The sequence below is a fragment of the Chelonia mydas genome, chromosome 8 (genome assembly GCF_015237465.2).
Source record: "Chelonia mydas isolate rCheMyd1 chromosome 8, rCheMyd1.pri.v2, whole genome shotgun sequence".
Lineage (NCBI taxonomy): Eukaryota > Metazoa > Chordata > Testudines > Cheloniidae > Chelonia > Chelonia mydas.
In genome coordinates, this window is record NC_057854.1 from 54,097,361 (window position 1) to 54,112,610 (window position 15,250).

The window sequence follows — 15,250 nt, forward strand, 5'->3', positions numbered from 1 at the left end:
CCCATGGCAGAACTAAGTATTATCTAGATTATCCCTGAGAGGTGCTTGTTTAACCTGCTCTTTGTGGAATCTCCATCACTGTAGATTTCACAGCCTCCTTAGGCAATTTATTCAAGTGTTTGACTACCATGACAGTTAGGAAGTTTTTCCTAATGTCCAATCTAAACCCCACTTGGTGCAGTTTAAGCCCACTGCTTCTTGCCCTGTCCTCAGAGGTTAACAACAACAATTTTTCTTCCTCCTCCTTGTAACAACCTTTTATATACTTGAAAACTGTTATGTTCCCCTCTCAGTCTTCACTTCTCCTGACTAAACAAACCCAGTTTTTTCAGTCTTTCTTCATAGGTCATGTTTCTACATTTTTGCTGCTTTCCTCTGGACTTTCTCTAACTTGTCCATATCTTTCCTGAAATGTGGCGCCCAGAACTGGACACAATACTCCAGTTGAGGCCTAATCCACATGGAGCACAGCGGAAGAATTACTTCTCGTGTCTTGCTTACAGCACTCCTGCTAATACAACCCAGAAGGATGTTCACTTTTTTTGCAACAGTTTTACACTGTTGACTCAGATTTAGCTTGTGGTCCACTATGACTTCCAGATCCCTTTCCACAGTACTCCTTCCTAGGCAGTCATTTCTCATTTTGTATGTGTGCAATTGATTGTTCCTTTCTCAGTGGAGTACTTTGCATTTGTCCTTACTGAATTTCATCCTGTTTACCTCAGACTGTTTCTCCAGTTTGTCCAGATCATTTTGAATTTTATTCCTATCCTCCAAAGCACTTTGTATCATTCGCAAACATAAGTAAGCGTACTCTGTATGCCATTATCTAAATCATTAATGAAGAGAACGGGACCTAGGACCGATCCCTGCAGGACCCCACTTGATATGCCCTTCCAGCTTGACTGTGAACTACTCTCTGGGAATGGTTTTCCAACCGGTTATGCACCCACCTTACAGTAGCTCCTTCTTGGTTGTATTTCCCTAGTTTATTTATGAGGTCACATGATATATCTTGATTTTAGTAAGGCTTTTGATACTGTTTCACATCTACCATTTGCCCCTCCACAAGGTTTGTTAACCTGTCAAAGAAAGCTATTAGGTTGGTTTGAACACATTGTGTTCAAGACAAATCCATGCTGTTGCTTATCTTATTATCTTCTAGGTGTTTGCAAATAGATTGATTAATTATTTGCTCCATTATCTTTCTGTGTAATGAAGTTAAACTGACTGGTCTGTAATTCCCTCTTTTTATAGGTTGGTACTATATTTGCCCTTTTCCACTTCTCTGGAATCTCACCCGTCTTCCATGACTTTTTGAAGATAATTACTTATGGCTCAGATATCTCTTCAATCAGCTTCTTGAATATTGTAGTATGTATTTCATCAAGCCCTGGTGATGTGAAGACATCTAACTTATCTAAAGGAGTACTTGTGGCACTTTAGAGACTAACAAATTTATTTGAGCCTAAGCTTTCGTGAGCAACAGCTCATTTCTTCGGATGCATGAGGTGGAAAATACAGTGGGGAGATTTTATATACACAGAGAACATGAAACAATGGGTGTTACCATACACACTGTAATGAGAGTGATCAGGTAAGGTGAGCAATTACCAGCAGGAGAGAGAGAGAAAAACAAAACAAAAACAACCTTTTTTAGTGATAATCAAGGTAGGCCATTTCCAGCAGTTGACAAGAACGTGTGAGGAACAGTTGGGGGCAGGGGGGAATAAACATGGAGAAATAGTTTTACTTTGTGTAATGACACATCCACTCCCAGTCTTTATTCAAGCCTATTTTAATGGTGTTCAGTTTGCAAATTAATTCCAATTCAGCAGTCTCTCGTTGGAGTCTGTTTTTGAAGTTTTTTTGTTGAAGAATTGCAACTTTTAGGTCTATAATCGATGACCAGAGAGATTGAAGTATTCGCCGACTGGTTTTTGAAAGTTATAATTCTTGACGTCTGATTTGTGTCCATTTATTCTTTTACGTAGAGACTCTCTGGTTTGGCCAGTGTACATGGCAGAGGGGCATTGCTGGCACATGATGGCATATATCACATTGGAATTATAACATTCAAAAACCAGTTGGAGAACATTTCACTCTCTCTGGTCACTCGATTATAGACCTAAAAGTCACAATTCTTCAAGAAAAAAACTTCAAAAACAAACTCCACGAGAGACTGCGGAATTGGAATTAATTTGCAAACTGGACACCATTAAATTAGGCTTGAATAAAGACTGGGGGTGGATGTGTCATTATACAAAGTAAAACTATTTTATTCCCCCTCCTCCCCCCACTGTTCCTCACACATTCTTGTCAACTGCTGGAAATGGCCCACCTTGATTATCACTACAAAAGGTTTTGGGGTTTTTTTTTTGTTTTTTTTTTCCTCTCCTGCTGGTAATAGCTCACCTTACCATACAGACTGTAACAAGAGTGATCAGGTAACACCCATTGTTTCATGTTCTCTGTGTATATAAAATCTCCCCACTGTATTTTCCACTGCATGCATCCGATCAAGTGAGCTGTAGCTCATGAAAGCTTATGCTTAAATAAATTTGTTAGTCTCTAAGGTGCCACAAGTCCTCCTTTTCTTTTTGCGGATACAGACTAACACGGCTGCTACTCTGAAACCTAACTTATCTATGTAATTTTTAACTTATTCTTTCCCTATTTTAGCCTCTGATCCTACCTCATTTTCACTAGCATTCACTATGTTAGACGTCCAATCGCTATTAACCTTTTTGGTGAAAACTGGAAGAAAAAAGTCATTTAGCACTTCTGCCTCCGCGCCCCCCCCCCCCCCCCAATTGAGTAATAGGCCTACCACGTCCTTGCCCTTCCTCTTGCTTCTAATGTATTCATTAAATGTTTTTCTCAGTCCTTGGAGTAAGATGGGGGAAGGATATATATAAAGATGCATGAAGCAGCATATGGACTCCAGGCAGGAATCCATTTTGTTACATGAGAGAGAGAGATGTGGCACTTTGTAAAGCTCCAGCCCCTTTTTCTTCTGTCCCCATGACAGTCTGCCTCCGCTCCTGCCCCTTTTTTACCTCCAAAGTTGTCTGGGGGGGCAGGGAGGGGGGGTTGTGTTGAACTGAGAGCTACTTCAAAATTCAGATCAAGTTTAGTCTGATTATGAAAAACACAACTACAAAACACTATTGCACCCACCCCCAATCAAAGAAAAAGTTTTCTTTGGCTGTAATGCTGCAACCAGCTTAGCAGAGGTGAACCCCTGTGCCTACACAGAGCTCATTACAAATGATCAGAGCTGTAAGCTCTTAAGGGCAGGGGCTGTCTTGATATCTGTGGTGTATAGGACTCAGCATGTTCTTAACATGTCCAATAATAATAGGCTGCAATGAGATCTCCAAAAACATGCCACGTTTGAAGTTACTAGCTTCAGCTATTTTTTGACTTACAGCCAGGCAGGTGTGTTTTTTTCCTCTTAGATATGTATAATAAAAAACAAGTGCATTAAATTTGCACCTCCTTTTCAAAAAGCCTTTACCTCTGGTTAAGCCAAAGCATGAACCACTGCCTCTAGAAAGGAATTCATTTGAAAGTAATGAGCAACTGCAAAAGGGAAGGGGGAGAAAAGTGTTTATAATAGAAGTGGGAATGCAGTGTCACAGCAGGATGTTCCTGCTCCTAGTCTGCTCATAAGTAAGTTTGGAAAGTAGCAGTTTGCGGGGAAGAATCAGTTTCATTTTGCAGGGAGAAGAGGTGGGGCCACACTGAGGCATCTAGCTAATAAAATAAGACTCATGAAATTATGCAAAACTTTTTCTTTCCTTTTTCTGAAACTGGCATTTACTGCCCCTGCATCATTCACTGCGTAGTAATGAAAGGAATTGAAAACATTCTTGATGGATCAGTAAAAGTTTTGTTTTTAATAAAACACTATGACCTTACTTTACCTCCTCAAGCAGCTACAACATTCAGCAGATGTGCTTAACTGAGATTGCGCTGCACCAACCTGAGAGCCTGGGCCCCCAGCTGATTTCCTTTCTTCATAAACAAGGTCTGTTCTATACAGCTGAGGCTGTGACACACATTGCCTGCCAAGCAGAAGCCTCACCTGCCAAATCTTACACTCCTTGTCTCCTCATCCTCCAGCCTGGGGCTTAGACCAGGGGTTCCCAAACGTCTTTCTCCTGTGGCACACCTGTGCAGTGGCAATAAGCACAACAGTCCACTATTAACACTTTGTGAGGAAAATTACTAATTATTATATACATGGATACTGTATGTACCAACAGGGGGTCAGTACTCATGGGGTACATCATTCTACTGCCCTTCAGAGCTGGGCCTGAGGGCAGGTGCCACCCCTCCTCCGCACTGGCAGTGCGCCCCATGATGCCCAGCACCGAGAGTTGCCAGGCATCCTGACCAGATGCTAAACATCTGGTTACCTGCAGTAACCAGCCTCTGCCACCGGGGGTGGGGGCAGGAAGAGCAGCAGCTGTACTGGAGCCTGGAGGAGCAGATCTGTTTAGGAGCTGCTGCTCTTCCTGCCCCCAGCCTGACAGAGAGAACTGGCTGGCTCCAAAGTAAGTAGTGGCGCCGTCTGGGGGTAACCTGTCTGCCCCTGCCCCAATGTGCCCTGATTTCCCCAGCCCCTTGCTCCAGGGACCCCCTGCCTTCGCCCTGCTGTGCCCCAATTTCCCCTCCCTGGCCTCTCGCTCCAGGGACCAACCAACCTTGCTGTGCCCCAATTTCCCCACTCCAGGGACCAACACCCCACCCCCACTGTGCCCCGATTGCCCCAGCCCCCTCACTCCAGGGACCCCCACCCCACTGTGCCCCAAGTTCTGGGGTGAGGCAATCAGGCAGACAGGCTCCGCATCAGCTCCTCCCAGCCCAGCTCTGCAGGTGAGTCCCAGGGGATGGGGAAACCGAGCAATGGGGCAGGAGTGGGGGGGGGGGGGCGGTGGGAAGGAGGGAGAGAGAGAGATGGGGGTGTGGCCTTGGGGGAAGAGGTGGGGCAGGGGTGTTTAGTTTTTCAGGGATTAGAAAGTTGGCAACCCTACCAGCACCCCTTCCCTTGCAGAATTAAGGCAAACTCCCTGACTTTACCCTGCCCCAGATTGAGCCAAAGCACCACGTCCTTCCTTACCATCAGCAAGGTGATGCGGTCCCTTGGCCCCGCCACCCAGGAACCCAGGGGGAGGAGGGGTGGCTGAGGGCCAGTGGTGTTGCCTCTCCCCCGTGGCAGGCGTGGCACATTCTGCTCAGCCCTGGGACCGCCCCAGCACCAGCTTGCCCAGGTCTCCTGCAGCAGGCAGAGAGCACCGCCCCCTCCCCCACGAGCTGGGGGGAGACACTGAGAAAGGAAACAGAACCGGTTAGCTCAGGGGCTCAGCCCCAGAGACACCCCCTGGGGCAGAGGTGTGTGGGGTGGGGGGCAATACCGAGACCAGTTTGATCCAAGATGGCTCACAAAGCCAGCTCACTGGGGGGAGGGCAGAAGCAGCATTAATGGTCTTTCAGAGCGGGATGAGGCAGTGGGGGGGGGGGAGGTGAGGTGTGGGAATGCCATGTATCGGGGGGGCAGGGGACTGCTGGGCTTGGCAGGGACACCCTCTACATCTGCCCCCCCTTCAACTGCCACACCTGCCAGCGGACCACCCCAGAGTCTGTGTTGCGGCCACCTTTGGGAACCCCTGCAGTAGCTACCAGCGTAATAAGCTCACGGCAGCCAAACAGCCAAAGAACAGTAGCACGCAAGAAAGCAAGTGTGCTTTACAGCAGGGGTTCGGAACCTTTTTCTTTCTGAGGGCCCAGCAGGGGTCAGGTGGGTGGATTCGGGGCTCCAGACCAGGGGCGGGGCAGGGGGCCTGGGACATAGGCATAGTTTGACTTCTATTTGGGGGTGAGGGGGGAGAAAGGCAAAGGGCCGGCAGGGCTCAAGCCAGCTCCGCACAGCAGGGTCCAGTGAGGGAGCAGCATCTCCACCCCCGACTCACCTCTGCAGGCCACCCAGCCTTTCTGGGTTGGGGGGAAATGCAACCAAAAACTATAACTCAAAGCAGTGAACTCAGCTAAAAAACTGCTCAAGGGGTAGAGAGGGGCTGTGTGCAGGCAGGGGGGGGTAGCTCAGGCTTCAGGGAGGGGGGTAGCTTGGGGCTGTGTGCAGGCGGCGGGGTAGCTGAGTGCAGGGACGGGGGTAGCTTGGGGCTGTGTGCAGGCGGGGGGATAGTTGAGCATTCAGGGAAGGGGGGGTAGCTGAGAGTTCAGGGACGGGGGTAGCTTGGGGCTGTGTGCAGGCAGGGGGGTAGCTCAGCCTGCAGGGAGGGGGGTAGCTTGGGGCTGTGCATGGGCGGGGGTGGGGGGTAGCTCAGGCTGCAAGGAAGGGGTAGCTAGGTGCTGTGTGAAGGCAGGGGAGTAGCTCAGGGTGTAGGGAGGGGGTGGCTAGGGGTGTGTGCGTGCTGTGGGTTCCTGACCAATGGAGCTGTGGAGTCGGCGCTCAGGATGGGGGCAGTGTGTGGAGAGAGACCCCCCCCCTTGGCCGCCCCTGCACCTAGGAGCTGGACATGCCACTTCCAGGAGTGGCGCGGAGCCAGGACAGGTAGGGAGCCTGCCTTAGCCCCGCTGCACCGCCGGACTTTTAGCGGCCTATTAAAATCTCCCAGATTGGTTTCAGTAGCCTCTGGGAGACCAATGCCGATGCCGGGAGACTCCCAGCCAAGCGGGAGGGTTGGTAACCCTCCCTTCTGGAGACTATGGCCCAGCCAGCTGGCTTCATGCCCATGCTCCTTCTCTGTGAGCAACAAGGACCAATGCTGCCTATTTCAGCGGTGACCATGTTATCAGAGCTAATGCTTAGAGTACCGTTCCACCTCTCTGACAGTTGCTCTCTCTTCTCTGCTACCTAGCCCCAAGAACCCTCATCTACCCCCATATACACACACACGCTTATGCAAATACTGAACACGTACAATGGAGATGTGCCAAACCGGGGACTTTCCGTCTGCAAAGTGTCCTTCCCCTTGTGGTTTCCAGGGATTGCTCCCGTCTAAAGTAGTGTTACCGCTGAATTGAAGAGAAATGGCTATTTTCACAATGAAAAGCATGCTAATATCAGCATTTCCATATGCTTCCTGGGCGAAGCCACCTAGTCCTATACTCAAAACCTGCCCCGTTTCTGAGGGAAGCATGTGAAATCTTTGTGACACTGTGTTCACATCCATAATGAAATGTGAAAGAACCTGAAGTCTTGCACAGTTTTCCCTTTCTAGCCCTGGCTACTTTAAAACTGATGTTTAGTTTCACTGTTGTTCTCCAAGTGGGCTTGCACAAAAGGCCTGCTCCTGCTCCCGCACTGAAGTCCATGTCAAGATTCGTATTGACTTCAGTGGGTCAAAGCAAAGCCCCTTCCGATGAGCTGCAGCACCACCATGTTCTGCATGTTTATATTTTTCAAATGGTGCTTTTAAAAAAGCAGATCAGAAGGCAAGCATTGTCTCGCTGAACAGTGCCACCTGCTGGCCAGCCAGGCTCAAAATGGAGGTCAGGTCTGCCCTGTGGGCTGGAGAATAAAGACCTGATTATGGGAATGGAGGCTTTTTAAAAAGGGAAAAACAACACTTAATTTGTGCCAGGGCTTGGTAGTTCATAGCCCTGGCACCTCTGGGCTTACTGCATCAGTTATGAATGCAAAAAAATTGCTCAAGCCCCAGCATCTAATTGCTTGAGCTCTGGCACCTATTTCATTACAAATTAAGCACTAGGGGAAAAACCCCAAATCATTCACTATGGCCCAAGGATGACCCACAATCCTTATTCCACATGAGCCTAGTTTCATGACTTTCTTCAGCTTGGGGTGTTGACGAGGCTGCACCACATGGGGTAGTTGTGGAACATGTGTTTGTGGTTAGGGGCCAGGGGAACAGGCTCACAAAATCTTAAATCCATGATGGATTTGGTTAAGCGCAAGAGTCCCACTGATTCCACTGAGAGTCAGATCAGGCTCCAGAATGTTGTAGCTATGATCTTTGTGTCTCTTTGTTACCTTTTTGTGCCTTATTTCAACACTGCTGTGAAAATGCCCCAAAGCAGCATGGCAGACTCCCCAGCCCTGCTCACCCAGCATTCTCAGTCCAAGAGCTGCATGTAAATTAAGACTCCACACAGCTAATCATCTTGCATCCAGTTCTATGTATTATCAGACCTGCTGATAGACAGTAACATGTCTTCTTTAGGAGAGAGCACAACATTATCAGCAATTATTAAAAAAACCAAAACCAACCACACGCTCCAATGTACAGCTCATCCAGAAAGTGAAACAATCTCTTTAGATTTTAGGCCAGGAGGATTTTTTTCCCCCCAACTTTGAGTTGTACAGAAAAAGATCTAAATCTACATCAGCTAAATCTAAGAAGTGTAGCACACGATCACCTGCCTTATGGGACACTTTAAAAAACAACAAGATGACTTACTATGCTGACATCTTACCCAATACTGAGTATATCAGAACTCATCCAAAACAGAACAAGCTCACTCCTCACATTTAAAAATATATAAAAGGCAAGTTGCCTTTTTTGTCCTGCAATATACAATTCTAATGCAGCCATCCAACAAAGAACAGCAGACTTGACACCATTAACATTTTCATGGTTTTCTTTTTAAAGGGACACTGTCAAGTAGTTTAGGCCCAAACCTATCAGTGAGGAAACTGAAATAGTTTTTTATTATATTAATTGGGAAGGAAACCCAAAAGGTTTGTAGCCAAGAAACAGGAAGTGAAACTGACCATTAACAGGAAGTAGTGCTGGCTGATTTAGTTTCACTGTTCAGTGTGAATGAAACAAATTAAAAAGAAAAAGAAAAAGAAAAGGAAGAGCATAAGTGGCAAAAAGCACAATGGATTTTAAAATAGATTATTAAAACGGAAACAGCTAAGGCGTCAGTTTAGGAGGTTGCAGACACATCTCAGGAGACTGTGACCATCCTCTCTTTTCTTATGGCTAGATGGGATGGGAGGGGTGTCTTGAAACGTAGGAGAGAGGACTCCTGAAACTATTTTGTATTGCAATGTGAAGTGAGGACTCACGTTATGGAAGAGGTGTAGATAGCAACACAGATGAGGCCATTTTTGAAGTCATGATCTTGACAGTGATCCTTTCAAACATACATACATACACACACACACACACACACACACACACTTGCGGCTTCTCTCAGAGAATGGGGTTAAAAAACGCAAATCAACAACAGTTAATGTTATGCAGCAGCACAGTGACAACTATCTGGAAAGGACTTACACGTGTCCACCTCAGAACCCCTATATATATTAATCTTTATAAATACAGTATTCTACACCAGGAACTGTAGAAAGACGTCATTCAAGGAAATTTTGTAATTACTAGTGTCAACTCAGTGCGCCATGGAGCCAACTCGCCACTCCACAGAGGTTTCAAAGTTACGAACCCTTGTGAGAATGGACTGGAGTTTACGATACGCTTTTAAGAAGTCTTTTTTTTTTCTGCCAATCTGGAACGTTCTGGTTCAAGCCCCTCCCCCCACTCCCTTTCCCAAAAAATAGAGATTGGTTAGGTTAAGTCAGTCACATCCAATCAATTTGCTTTGCCACTAAAGACGGCGAGAAGGAGACCACACTGACGTCTCTAGAAGCTTCTAGATGAAAGCTAAATTGTGAGGCAGGTTCTGCTGTTGTTGTCAGAGTCACTTAGCAAGGGGGGCAGTCATAGCTCATCCCTCGACAACGACGCATCGAGAGATGGCTGGGGGGCCAAGGCATCTTTGTTCTGGGCATCGCTGTGGATCTGGCCCTGTTGCCGGGACTTCCAGGAATGGGCTCTGTCCCAGTCAGTCGACATGGTCTCATTGTCCCAGATGGTGGATGTCTCTGTGTCACTGAGATAACCCGGCTGCCCTGTGTAATGGGTGGGATAAACAAGCAAGGGCTCTGCTGAGAAGGCCTTCAAGTCTCTGGACTCATAGTACTCCTTGTACTTCTCTCTAAAGAAAGGAAAACAAATATCACTAGCAGAAATAAGTCTTGCTCAGCACCACTGTGTTTGCTTTGCCTTTCCATGGTTTATGAGCCAATCTACTGAGCTAGGACTAGTCGGTAGAGTTAGATGCTCCTCGCAGGGTGAAACCTGGGCAAATGATTGAAGGCTTAAGATGAACTGAACAGTGAGGACACTATTAGTCCTTTTGGAAAAGTGATTTTTATACAATAACATAAAGGATCCTAAAGAATGACAAAGTATTTCAGAAACCATGCACTTCACCTGCCACTAGGGAGCAGCCACCTCTGAAGCAGGACCCTGCAGCTATTTGAATAGCAACACTCTATGAGAGAACAGGACAGGAAGCATACTGGATCCATCTGGAAATTCTACTGTGACTGTAGCCCCAGTCTTGCAGAGATACCTGGATATGTGAGTTGGCATTTGGAATTCAACTGCTGGGCCCCCTGTATCATTTCTTATTTGCACTGTTGGGGTGCGATTTTTAGATGAGTTCAGGGGTGGCCTAACTCTGCTCCCACTGAAATCAATGGTAATGCTCCCATCAACTCCAATGGGAGCAAAGTTAGGCCAAGAAATAACAAAGGCTTTGTCTATACTAGCAGTTGTCTTAAAATCTTCCTCTATGGCATCGCTATCAGCACATGACTTACTTTGCCATTGCTTGCGAAGTGGTCAACTGGCCACTGGGGTTTTAAGCGCCACAACTTCCAATCCCATCTAGACCTGTTCTGAGCAACCCAATGGTTAGTCAATGGCAGCCTGTCTGCATTAGTGCTCCCAGCGTCCCTACCACCAGAGAAGCTGCTACTGATGCAGATGAGGCCGAAGAGTGTACCCTGCTACCAGAGAGTAAGTGGTGTGGCCAATTAGGAGAACTGGGTGTTGGAGGAGAACAAAGGCCTGTCTCAGATATGTTATCAGAGGATCACTAAGCCTGTATACAGGACTAGAAGACAACTGTCAGAGGGACACTGCAGTACCTGTTGGAAGCAGGGACCAATGATGTGGCACCCCAAATTCTTTTGGGGAGATGACATAATGGGTAACTAGACTCTGGAAACAAGGTTAGGGGGAGCTTTAGGTGAGAATTAAAAAAAACCCTTGTTTTCTTACAAAACAAGGCGATCCACCCTTGAAAACAGATTCCTCCCGTATCTTGAGACCCACATCACTTTCCGGGGCTCTGAGTGAGAGCCTTGCAGAGCTTTCCCCACAAAGAGAGAGACAAAGTTGATAAGTCTGGCTGGGAGCTGGTTAAAAGATATGACTTCTCCCTGCCCCACACACCTTTGAAATGAAAACCCTGGATTCTGCAACACAGCGAAGTAGGAAGGTGCCATGTAGATTCTGAAAAGGCCCTAAAAGCAGGGTTTTGAAAAGAAAGGCTCTGAGTTGCACAGAGATCTTTCCCAGGGCCTATGCCAGGTAAGGTATTCCAAAGTAGACACTATCTACATAATCATAATAATACACCTATATAGTTACTTCCAATCAGAGATTAAAATATGAATTTATGAATCCCAAAAGACCACTCCGAGGTAGGATATTATTACATAAATTCAGGCAGAGAAATGTCCGGAGATTTGCTCAACATCTGCAGCAGCACTGGCAATATCCAAGAATCATAATATCCAGTCCTCTGCTCCGCCTACTAGGTTATGCTATGGAGATGCACTGTACAAACAGCAACACAACGTCCAGTTTAAGATCAGTTAGCAAGGTACAGCTCACGCAAAGCCAGCTGGCTTCCCAAGCAAGGAAGGGGTTTTACTTACACAGGGTGCTTGTTGTACATGATCGGCAGGAATTCATCGACCGGCAGCATCTTGCTAAAAGGTTCAGCCCCAATTAATTTCTGAGCCCCTTCAAAGGAGATTGCATACCCCAGGGTCCAGTAAGAGTAATCTGCTTCCACAAGGTTCATTACGTTAGGAACTGCCTTCTCGGGGCGCTGCACCTGCATCCTCTTCCGACCAATGTAGCTGGAGGGGAGAAAAACCCACCGCAGTGAAAACTAAGGCCTGTTTCCATGATCAGCTCTGCAGTGCAATTATACTGTAACTGGGACATCAGGCATTCCCACTTCAACCAGGGCTGAGCAAAGGCCTTTTAAGTCAGTGGGAGTTTTTCCATTGACGTCACTGGACCATGGATCAGGTCCAAAGTGCACCCACAAGTCAAATGCTACTCCTGGAATTCTCCAGTGCCACAACTGCCTGTGTTTTTAACCCAGAGGTGCAGCCTACAAAACCCAAAACCAATGCGCCATCCTGACCCAAGCAAGGATTTGAATTCGCTATGGTGCGTATCCAGTGAGGTGCTGGAGGCCTCTCAGGAGCCTCTTGTTAAAACTCCATCTTCCTACAGACAGGAGGGTTGGGGTAATTCCCCAGCCATATCCCTTCTCTGGATGAAGCCCAGATAAATCAGTGCCACCAGAGACGGCTTATCCCTTATAAAAATACATCTGAAGAGAAAACGTTTTGCTTTTGGACTGTCACAGGCACTGAGCCAGGGACCCACACAACTTGAGTGCCAGAAAGCACCAAACAGCCGGGGGATTATAAAAACTGCCTGGAGGAGGAGCCCCCTAGAAGGTCTTCTCCCCCTTCTTCAGCTGGCCAGTTCGAAAACTCTGCTCCCTTGGCAGTGAACGTGGAATTGTTTTCAGAAACAGGACAAAGATTTCCAGCTCAGTCTGTTTGCTGGCTAGACGGTGCCATTCTCCTCTTGCTTCTCTTTGGGAGAATGAGTGTGTATTTAAATGACTAAACAAAAGGGTTCAAATACCCTGTTCTCACAGTGAGAACATGCACCCTGTGTCATGGGAATTAGTTCAGAGTGGGGGACCAGGGTTATTGGGAGGCCATGGCTATATCACTGTGGGCACCTGTTTATTAAAGAGTACCCGCAATGTGCTTCATTTGATGGAGGTTTTAACTACTCCAGCTCCTTTAAAATTATCCCCCATTATTGATTCTTTGGAATTTTATTCCTCCATGCTGCATTCCCTGCAGGCAGCCCTGTCTGATTATTATGAGGGTACATCCATGTTATTGAAATGCTCCATGCATGTGAGAGCAGGGGAGAGAGTTTCCAGCTGGTTTAGGGCAGTGAAAGCTCTTGGGACAAGACTACTTACATGAGCTCCCAGTCTAGCTGGACTTGCTCTATATCGTCCATCAATTTCATGAGTTTCCTTTTAAACTGATGCTCAAAGCGCACGTCGTCTTCGATAACGAGAGTCTTCTCCAGTTCTCTGTTCACCACCTGAAAGAGATGTTTTCAAATGGGACTGAAATGGCCCATATGCTATTGAGGGGCCAGTTCTGCACCCTCTGAAGCTATGTCGAGGACCCCACTGGGAGCAGGACTGAGCCCCCTGCTCTTTGATCAGTATGAAGATCATCAAAATTGGTGCCATTCAATTCTACACAGGTTTAGAATCAGAGAAAACTCACAGGTGAAATCCTGCAACAACATTTCTTTGCTTTTTTTTTTTCTCCCCAAGCACAACATTGCCCCAAACAGGCTGGCTAAGGGTTTTGTGAAAAAGGTCATGACCACAGTCCAGACGTGTGACACAGGCTGGGAGCTGTTTGCAAACTGACAGCATAATAAGAGCTGCTCAAGTCTCAGCACTTTTGAAAATCAGGTTGCTTATGTGCCAAGGTGTGAACTTAAGAGCCTAACTGCTGATCCTGTTTTTGAAAATCGTAACCTTTACTGAGACCCTGGATAATTCACACCAAAATAAGAGAGACTATCTAAAAATAAAACATTGCTTCCCTCCCGCAGCATCCAAGTGTAATACACCCGCCAGCACACAGACATTATTTACCTCTTTCCAGATATAATAGTGGCTAAGAAAGCAGCCAATTTCCCCCCTGGTTAGTGGCCTGGAAGAATAAGGGTCCTGGTAACCAGGTAGCATGTCAATATTCAGAGCTTTCAGCTGGCTTGTATTCAATGCCCTGAGGAAAGAGAGAGCTGCTTTCAGTATTAAGAACTTTTATAGATGTTACTATTTTTTACTCAGGCACAAAACCAGTGAAATTGTTTAGCAGTGAAAAGACTTCCCTGAGCTAGGGATGTTCCCAAAATAGGCTGTGTATTTGTAGCTGAATGCAGTTTAATTTGATCTAAATCATGCTGAACATAAGAGATTTTTTAGGATTCTCACCCGCAACAGTTTCAAGAAACTGCAATCTTAAAAGGGTCATTGTAATATTGTTAATAACACTTCAGCTATAGTCAAACTGGAAGGCTAGAGAACACCGAGCTCACTTTCCACCATGGTGGGGTTTTGTTTGCTCTTTTATTTCTCTCACCTTGAACAACAGCACTAGCGCAGTCAGTATTATATTTGCTTATGGTCAGTTTCACTGTCAAGTTCTAATGCCCTAGCACTAGAGAGGCCACTAAGGCAGAGAGACACCAGGAGACCCAAGATCTGTTTCTAACTGTGCCACTGACTTTCTGAGCAGCCTTGGGAAAGTCACTCAGCCTGGGACTTTCAAATGGGATTTGGGCACCTGACTCCTTTAGTAAACCCCAACCTTGACCTCAGTGCCTCAGTTTCCCTGTGTGTAAAATGGAGATTTTGTACATTGCTTTGAGAGTTACAACTAAAAGAAAACTTTATCAGTGTTTACATTACTATAATGTAGCACAATGGGGTTGGACATATTGCAAGGGAACATATAAACGCCACAAAAATGTTTTCATTGTCATACCCCTATTTAATTTTATGACAATGTTTCTATTCATAGAACTTTGCCTTGAAGAAGACTTTACTTCTGGGCCTAAACTATCTTATCAGATCTCTAATGGAGACTGATCAGAGTAAGAGAAGAATAAAACAACAGCATGAAAACTTTTTTTTTGCAAAACTGCACCAAATAGTACATTAAAAATGATAACTCATAATCACAGGGCATCAAAGAGAATTGTCTGAAATTAATCAAGGTAGCACTTCTATCAACAGTTCTGCTATGCAGAACCAGATATTTCCAAAGACTCACTTGCCATCCACAGCCTCTACTATATTGACTGCAATCTCCTGCTCATAGAGCGTCCGCAGCATTCGATCCCGCCTGTCTTTCCGACGCTTCAGGTTAATCATGAAAATCTGGGTTAAGAAAGAAGGACATCAGAACGCTCTGGCTCAGTGCAAAGTCCAGATACAAGCCTGTGCCGGAGCTCAGCAGGTTTTGAACCCTGTTAGAGCTCCAGGA

At 46.3% G+C, this 15,250-nt stretch overlaps 1 protein-coding gene across 1 annotated transcript in view; it reads right to left on the reverse strand.

The window, feature by feature from the left end:
• Nucleotides 1-8,149: 8,149 nt before the first annotated feature.
• COLGALT2 (collagen beta(1-O)galactosyltransferase 2) overlaps nt 8,150-15,250 on the reverse strand; it is an 89,194-nt gene continuing 82,093 nt past the window's right edge. The window contains exons 8-12 of the mRNA XM_037907578.2: nt 15,038-15,144; nt 13,855-13,987; nt 13,156-13,283; nt 11,789-11,995; nt 8,150-9,993 (exon numbers count right to left, since the gene is read on the reverse strand). Of these exons, the coding sequence (XP_037763506.1) occupies nt 9,717-9,993; nt 11,789-11,995; nt 13,156-13,283; nt 13,855-13,987; nt 15,038-15,144 (852 nt within the window). The 3' untranslated portion in view covers nt 8,150-9,716. The remainder of the gene's footprint in view (nt 9,994-11,788; nt 11,996-13,155; nt 13,284-13,854; nt 13,988-15,037; nt 15,145-15,250) is intronic.